This window comes from Lipotes vexillifer, unplaced genomic scaffold (genome assembly GCF_000442215.2).
Source record: "Lipotes vexillifer unplaced genomic scaffold, Lipotes_vexillifer_v1.1 scaffold897, whole genome shotgun sequence".
In the NCBI taxonomy this organism is placed as follows: Eukaryota; Metazoa; Chordata; class Mammalia; order Artiodactyla; family Lipotidae; genus Lipotes; species Lipotes vexillifer.
Genome location: NW_006785587.1, coordinates 339437 through 348562, shown reverse-complemented (window position 1 = coordinate 348562; position 9126 = coordinate 339437). Strand labels below are relative to the sequence as shown.

The following is a 9126-nucleotide window of genomic DNA, read 5'->3' as shown; positions in this document are numbered from 1 at the left end:
TCTTTCCCTGTTGGTAAATCCATGGGCCCAAACTTATTCTGTGGCCCCCAGCTAGGATTGTCCTCAGTCTTCCACCTAAGGTGCAAAAGTGAGTTCTGTTAAGTTAAAGTTGGTGCAAAGACATGTTAGATTATTAGTAATTAGTAGACTACTAATTTAGGAAATGCTCTTATTTGGAGATAAATCATATGTATAATCCATGTTTTGCAGTGGTTTTCTAAGTGACTAGGTAGGTGATATTTTTAATATGTAAAATTAAGTGTAAGAGTTATATTTTATGAGGTTTAATGTTTTGTGCTTCCTTTGTTTTCTAACCTCGTGTTATCAGAGATGGCAGGGGCAGAAACAGCATGAGGGGTGAGTTGCAACAATGAATGGAAGATGGAGGATGGCTTCGAACTGTGACCTCTTACGGTCACAGGTCCTGTAGTCTTGTCCTTGGAAGCTGGAGATGGTTTGCACTGGGGAAACTGGGTCCCATTGCACTGAAGAGAAAGGAAAGAAGAGGAAGGAATGAGATAGTCTATAAAAGGAACCAGAGATGGAATGAGGGACTTTGGAGGGGAAATGAGTTGTCACAGAGTGAATTGTTTTTAAGCTATATGGAAAGGTTCGCCATGTTCTTGGCACTCCCTGTGACACCTTACTTTTGTTCTATTTCGAGTCCCACCTCCCCGTGCATTCCTTTCCATAGGAGATATTCATAGTATTGGAGAGATAGCTCTGATTAAATCAGAGAGGCCACGCTTAAATAGGAGGGCAAAATCTATACCTACAAAAATAATGATTTGGGGGGTACTTTTTGGAAAGTAACATAAGATATTAAACTATATTACTTCTATTTTTACTTCTATTTTACTTACTATTTTTACTTCTGTATTTTTTCCTCCTTCAGACACATTTTATCTCTAATACACTAAGTATTTTAGAGGGTAAACCGGGAAATATTTATGTCAAAAGTCTTGTAAGTTCAAAGTTAATGCTTTAGAGAAGTTTTAAGAAAACAGTAAGGTCTCTTTTTATGACCTTGGATTTAAAGACTGAAAGACTTTTCAAGCCGGGAGTGACTAGAGAAGCAGCTGGGCTTCTATTGTATGTAGAATATTTCTATCATAGGTCTTGCATGTAGCAGAGTTCTGTGAGTGCTCAGGATGGAGTGATGGAAACAAAGATCTTAGTATTATTTTAAGGAACTTTTTTTTTTTTTTTTTTTTTTTACTGAATTGCTGGTAAAGACATTAAAGCCTTCCTGGAATTTTCTTTGCCTTTTTGTTGCAGTGCAAGATTCAACTGTTTGTTTTTTTTTTTAAAAAAATAGTCTTTTAAGGTATGGATAGCTTCTTTTGAAGTCTTTGATGCTATTGCTTAAACCTTAGAGCTTTACTGTTCTTAATGGTTTAGGCATTTCCAAGGAAGTCTTGAAAAATGTATCATCTCTCTATCCAGGGCTAGATATTTTGAAACAAAGTTATGGCAGAAATATGAACATTAGACCTACTTTCTTTGGATGCAAAGACTCTACAACCAGGAGCCTCAAACACCAAAAATGTTGGTATTCTGTAGACCAATCTGTCTCTGCCTTTAAAATGACAGAAGGCAACAGCAACTGCATCACAGAGAAACAGTGTATGATTTAAATATTGGTCTAAGTGTTTGCTCATAATTGACCCAAAGTTAGCAAAGTTTAAAAAAGTATATTTTTATACACACTTTGACTTTCAAAACTGTATTTAAAACCACATACCAGCTGACTATATGTCACAGCATCTATGAATTTCAAAATGCCATTCAGTCCCTGTCAGTTTTTGCTCAGCTACAGCTGTGTTCAGATTCAGCCAATCCGAAGGCAGGTACATGGCGAAAGATCCTTGCTCAATAATTACTAGGAACAAATAATTTCAACTAGCGATCAGTCCAGGTGGATTTTTCAGGCTTTTATGGAGGAAAAGGTACCAATGATGCTGATGGCTGTAAGAGCAATAAGCTACCTATGCAGAATTAAGAGAGATTCTATTATAGGTAAAAATTACATTTGATTGAATCGCAGTTCAGAAGCTGATGAGAGACTAGAATTTTCATCATGTATTAAATGTATTTTCTCTCTTTTGTTCTTGATTAGTCTTGTCCAAAATTTCTTTTATTAGTTTTGTCAAAAGACAAGCTTTTTGTTTCATTGCTCACCTTTGATGTTATATTTGCTTGTTTTCTATTTCATTGCTTTCTGCTTTTGCTTATAATTTATTTCCTTCTGTTTTCTTTAGCTTAACTTTTTTTCTAGCTTTTGGAGTTGAATTATTAGCTTCTCTGATTTTAATCTACATTGCTTATACATTGAAAACTTCAAGTTTCCTTCTAACTACTGCATCACACATGTTGTAACACGTGGTACATGCGTTTACTTCTGTACGTTTCATTTCCTATTTAGAAATGTGTTTTTTCCAGACACAGTTTTTTTTAAGCTTTGTTGCTTTATAAATTTACTGTGATCAGAGAAATTAGTTTTTATAAGGTTGATTCTTTATAAGTTGAAACTTTTTGTGGCCTAATATATAGTCAGTTTTTAAATTGATCCACGTGTGCTTGAAAAGAACTTGTTTACCGTTTGTGAACTGTGTATTAGCCTTTTTTTATAGTAAATATTATTTCCGGCTACTGAATTTCCTATTTCAAACTCTCACACTGCCTTGTTATTTTCTATGCCTCTTTCAGGAAGCTGATACAGATGAGAATCAGGGAACTTTGACATTTGAAGAGTTCTGTGTTTTTTACAAAATGATGTCATTGAGACGGGACCTTTATTTGTTGCTTTTGAGCTACAGTGACAAGAAAGATCACCTAACTGTGGAAGAACTGGCTCAGTTTTTGAAGGTGGAGCAAAAGGTATCATTAGACTGTTAAACTGAATGTTTACTTAAAAATACTTGTGAAAGATACATGAGTTTTTCTTGAGGTTGGGTGTAGGTATACTTTAAATTTGGAATAGAGTGATAAATATCACAGTTCCACAAAAATCTTATCTATGAGTTATTTAAAGTGTGTTTCCAGCATCTTTAAAGAGGGAGTGACAAATTGAACACTTATACAATTTTTAACCTTAAATATGCATATTTTTCCACAGAGTAGTGACAATTAACTCATGTGTTTCCTTTCAGATACCATGGTAATGTTTTCTTTATAGTAATAACATAGCTAGACATTTATTTAACTATGACATAATTCTTAACTAGCAGTATAGTAGTTCATTGGTAAATATCTTCCTTCATACCTTGCCCTGTGCACCTCTTCCATTTTGGCTGAGCTGTATACTTTATAATTAACCAGTAATAGTAAGTAAAGCACTTTTCTGAATTCTGTGAGTCATTCTAGCGAATCTTGGAAACTGAGTTGTGGGAATTGACAAAGACTTTCTCCTTAATGAAACAAACTCTAAGCAGGCTCTTTTGGCCATTTTTTCGAAGGTTCCATCCTTTGGCCTTGTCCTTAAGAGTCCAGCTGTAGCAAGAATCCTAAGTCAGTTTAACCAGAATCTCCATCCTCGATATCTAATCGACCTCAATATCTGATAAAATTCCTCGCCTATCCTATTCCCTGGGTGATATTTGATCAGCCTGGCCTGCATTTCAGGAAGAATCCTGTTAGGTCGGGTTAGCCAGAATCCCCTCTTATGCCTCCACTGACCCCTACCTTGCTCCTGGGCTATAAATCCCCACTTGTATTTGACAATAAGCCAGTTCTATACTGAGCTCTCTTTTTCCGTTTTGCAATAGTTACTGATTAGAATCTATTTTTACTGTTTTAAGTAATGTCCGGAACTCCCAAATTTGTAGTAGGTCAGGCAGAAGTGGGGGTAGCCTGAGACCTCATCTGCAGCATCTGAAGAGGGGTTAGCCTGTGGGACTGAGCCCTGCAGGGTCTAATGCTGACTCCAGATGGTAAGCGTCATGACTGAATTGCATTACTGGATACCCAGCTAGTGTCGGAGAGTCAGAGTTGGTGGTGTCAGAAAAAAGACACTAGACCTGGTAATATTTTACTTTGTCCCATTACCACAATCACATACATTTTAGGAATTACAGATCCAGATTTTATACATTTTGTTGTTGCTTTAAGGATTAAGCCAGATAGTGTTAGCAAAATGTTTTATCAAAATCAGTTATTTTAGTTTGATAATTTGGCAAAGGCAGAGATTCTCCATTAACAAAGCTGTTAAGACAGGCAGAAAATGGGAATGGGGTAATAGAAGAATTATTTTCCCCAGAGAACATGCCCTTTCTAAATCATTATTCCCTGTTTCCTGCAATTATAACTACTCCTGCATTGTCATCAGAAGAACTCTTCACAGTATAGTGGAAAGAACCTTAGACCAGGAGTACAGAAAATCTGCATTTCATGTCCTGCAAGCTTTATCAGTTGGAGAATCTTGGGCAGGCCAATCAGTATTGTTTCTGAGCCTTGGTTTCCTGATCTGTACAAAGGGGAGCTGATACCTACCTTTCTTATCTCACAATGTCAGATTGAAAATTGATTGGGATGATGAATGTGAAAGCCCTTTGACAGAGATATTCAGAAGCACAGCAGTGTGAGAAATTAAAATGTTCAAAGAAAGCGACTTCAAATTCATTTGTGCTAGTGGAATTTACCCAATCCATTTGAATAGCAATAGTGGATGTCACTTGCTAAGGGGCATATGTTTCTTCCCTCCTTTTGTTATATTGACATTCAACCAGTAAATTTTAGTTGGGGAAAACAGAAGCCAGTGTTCTGTGACATCTGCTCCTGGCAAATGATTACGCGTTTCCAGTTTAATTTTCTAAAGTAGCTTGAAGCTACATATGGGTATAACATGAAAGAAATTTTTTAAAATTATCATATATCAAGAGGCATAAACCATAAAGGAAAATATTAATGTCCTGAAACTTTATATGTGGTCCAATATATCAAACATCATAAAATGAATGTCAAGTGCAAACTTGGAAAATATTTATAATATACAAAAGAGAGAAATAGTGAATTTCCTTAATATGGGAAGTACTTCCACAGACAATTGAGGGAAAAGATGACTACCCAATAGAACAATGTGCAAAACATTTGAAACATATTTAAAAAATTGCACAATGTCAATGATCTATTAAAAATGTTCATCCTTCACTAGTAATTTAAAAATGTGAAATAAAACCAAGACTTTTTGAATTTTACTTTTTATTTTAATATGCTTCTGCATTATTTCCATTAAAAAAATTTTTTTTTTATTGGAGTATAGTTGATTTACAATGTTAAGAGACCATTTTTTACCCATCAAATTAGTAAAGGTTAAAAAAATATACTACCAAACATGGTGTCCATTTCTTATATTTCTGGTGAAGCTGTGGAATGGTACAATCTTTCTATGGGCAGTTTTATCATTAAATTTTATATAATATATAAAATTTTTACCAATCCATTTTACATCTAGTAGTTCATCCTAAGGAAATAATTGTGTATAGAAAAAAGAAGTTATAAAGTTGTGCCTTTCAGCATTCTTTAAAACAGAGAAAAATTGGACATGATCTAAAAGTGCAGCAGGAGAGTCATTAGTCAAGAGTTTTGTGGGGTTTTGAGTTTCAAAATGGGATTTTCACAGTGGAACGAATCTGAGGCAATTTGATGATCCATATGGCAGTAATTCATTCGTTTCTGATGGCATAAGATTGGTGTAGACACCAGAGTATTCAGATTTTACAGATTTACTGAGTTGTCAAATGAAATATCACTGCAGGCCACATATGCTGTCCGGGATTATGGGAGTTCAAATATTGGCCCGTGAGTCAGATTTTTATTCCACTGAAGCTCTTTGCAAAATGAATTTATGCCTTTGACAGGTCCAACTGCTGTTTGATTAGGACTTTCATCCTTAAAACATGATGTGCTAAGGTAAATTCTTACTGTCTTTTATATCTGTGAAGAAGTGCCAGTAAAGGAAGAAGCCAGTTGGCCGAGGTTTCTCTTCCGTTGCTTCCTTGCATCCACAGATCAAGATCACAGATGTCCACTAGTCTGTGATTCCAGAGTAGGAGGGTTGGTTGAGGCTCTTTGTTTCATTTTTTTCCCCTGTTTGCCAAAAAACAACCTTCATCTCTTTTAGAGTTCCTATCCAGTTTTTGGCACTGGCGCTGAATGTGTTTTGAGTTCAATTCTTTTCAGAGTTTTGGTTCAGGAGTGAGAAATTGATTTCATTCCCCCCACTCTCCTTGACAACCTTTCTTAGCAAGCCTCTACCTTCTTTTTATCTTTTTGTTTCTCATGGACTGAAGAGCGAGGAAGAGAAGGCAGGAATATTGAAGAGCCCTTATAGTTTTCAAACCCTTCTAGCTGTTAACCAAGAGCAAAAGCTACTTCCATAGATAAGTCAAAAGCAGACTTCTATTTATGTAGTGTTTTTATCTGAAATATGCATGTGGATGGTTAATTCTAGGGGAGTTTTCAGAACTTTTCTGATCCCATGCTAAAGCGCCCTCTTCTTGCTGAACTTTATGGCATAGACCTATACATTATCCCTTTGTGGTGGTTCTAACAGTTGCTCATTTTGCTTTTTTATTCTTTCTGCTGAAATATTCCCTTGATTCTTCTGATCCAATTATAGGTGTCATTTGTTCTCTCTCCCTTCACTACCCTTTACTGAATCCAGACTGGTTTGGTGAGTGTCACGGTCATTCTAATCTTACCTCTCTTGTGAGAAATAATTATAAATTCTTCTTTGCTATAACTACCCCTTTCTGGTGCTAGTGTACCTTTATCTTTTTTTTTTTTAAGCATTCTCCTCATCATAAAAGCAGTTCTTTAAGAGGCTTTCCTGAATTTGTTTCATTTTTCTTAATTATTCACAGTTAAAGCAGTGAGAGACTGTTCAGAGTAATTATGTCATGTAATATTTTTTCTCCCTTGAATATAGTTCCCAAATGACATTTTTCTGTGAAATAGTCATGTATTTAAATGCTTTGAAATTTGTGGATTAATTTTTGGATGAGTGAGAGTAGCCATTTTGGGGAGATAAATAACTATCATGGTTGTCTTATTCAGCTGGAAACTGAATGACCATTCATTTAGAGATGTTTCTCTACTCCCTGCTGAAATTACCCAAAAATACAGTAAAAAGACCTTTCCCCCCTGTAAAACCACAAGGACAAAGAGAATGGGAAAGGAAACAGAAACAACAGAATCTTAAAACTTGTCTGATCCAAAGGAGACCCCAGAGCACTGAAACTCAAGCCCACGGAGCAGGAAACCACGAAGCATGTTCATTTGCCCAGAAGAACCCAAGAAAGATCAAAAATGAAATTTACATGATACTCTGAAAACAGAAGAGCAGGGGTTGAAAACACAAGCACTGGTTGGAAGTCTGATCCAGATGTAGTTAGGGCTCCAGATTCTCTCCCCTACCTCTTGCAGCAGGACAGCTGTCCCTTCTCCACCCTGGCATAAAACTGAAAATAAGAGCTGGAGGAGGATGGGCCAGAAGAATCTGGACTGAGGCATACCAGGCACCCCTGAGTATGGGCACTGAAACATGGGGAGCATGGCAGATGGTTTATAAAGATGGCTACAGTAGCTCCCACATCCCTGTATGTGTGTGGCTTTGCAGTATGACATTGCCTCTCCTCCCATCAAGAAGTGGAGTCTGCTTTTCTGCCCCTTGAATCTGGGCTGGCTTTGTGACCTGGTTTGACTGATGGATTGTAGCAGACTAGATGTACAAGGAACGTAGGCTTCAGGGAGTCTTGGCAGTTCCACTCTTGCCCTGTTGGGGCTGTGAGACTCTCATGTGAGGAAGCCAGGTAGTTTCTCTGAGGAGGAGAGACGACGTGAAGAGGCCCAGCCAACAGCCAGCACCAGCCACAGTCCTGTTGATGAGGCCATTTTGGACCATCTGACTGTAGTCACCTGACTAGATGCCTGCAGTCACATGAGTAACCCCTAGGTGAAAACACAATAACCATGTGGCTGGACTCAGTCCCACTTACCGTCCTACACAATTGTGAACAAGTATTGATAAGTGGTGGTGGTTTTAAGTTTCTAAGTTTTGGGAGGTTTGTTTCACAAAAATAGATATGAATACAAAGACTAAGTGAACATTTATGCATTGAAGTGTGAGAGCCATAACCCTCTTCCAAGGTTCAGATCCCAGGTTTATCCATTACAAGTAGGACATTGGAAAAATTTCCTTGGAGGCATATTACAGACTATAGTGGGTTGAATAGTAGCCTGAAAAGATATGTCCAAGCCCTAACTCGCGGTATCCGTAAATGGGACCTTATTTGGAAGTAGGGTCTTTGTAGATGTACTTAAGGATGTTAAGATGAAATTATCCTACATTTTGTGTGGACCCTAAATCCAATGATGAGTGTTCTTATAAGCAACAGAAAAGAGGACATAGACACACAGAGGGAAGGTGGCTGTGTGAAGATGGAAGCAGAGATTGTAGTTATGAAGCTCCAAGCCAAGGAATGCCAAGATTTGCCAGCAGCCATCAGAAGCAAGGGGAGAGGTATGGAATAGATTCTCCGTCCAAGTCTCCAGAGGGAATCATCCCTTTTAACAGCTTGATTTTGGATTTCTGTCCTCCAGGACTGACAGAGAATAAGTTTCTGTTGTTTTCAGCCCTGAGTTTGTGGTACTTTATTATAGCAGCCCTAGGAAACTAACACACCAACCCAAGGAAAAAAAAAACCCTAAAGATATTTACATCAGAAATTTCCTGAGTCCAGCTAGAGAATTCTACACTGAAGCCCACTAGTCAGTAAGCTCTGCTCATGAATACAGAGCTTCCAGCCAATTTTTTCTTGCCTAGTTTGAAATAGGTTTTTAAATAGTCAATTTAAAAAAAATGGTTTTGGGGCTTCCCTGGTGGCGCAGTGGTTGGGAGTCCGCCTGCCGATGCAGGGGACGCGGGTTCGTGCCCCGGTGCCTGCCGATACAGGGGACACGGGTTCGTGCCCAGGTCTGGGAAGATCCCACATGCCGCGGAGCGGCTGGGCCCGTGAGCCATGGTCGCTGTGCCTGCGCGTCTCGAGCCCATGCTCCGCAATGGGAGGGGCCACAGCACTGAGAGGCCCGCGTACCGCAAAAAAAAAAAAAAAAAATTTTTATGCG

General features: G+C 38.0%; 1 protein-coding gene across 1 annotated transcript in view; it reads left to right on the top strand.

The window, feature by feature from the left end:
* PLCH1 (phospholipase C eta 1) overlaps positions 1–9126 on the top strand; it is a 110578-nt gene that overhangs the window by 10791 nt on the left and 90661 nt on the right. The window contains 1 exon segment of the mRNA XM_007457643.1: positions 2710–2880. Within this exon segment, the coding sequence (XP_007457705.1) occupies positions 2710–2880 (171 nt within the window).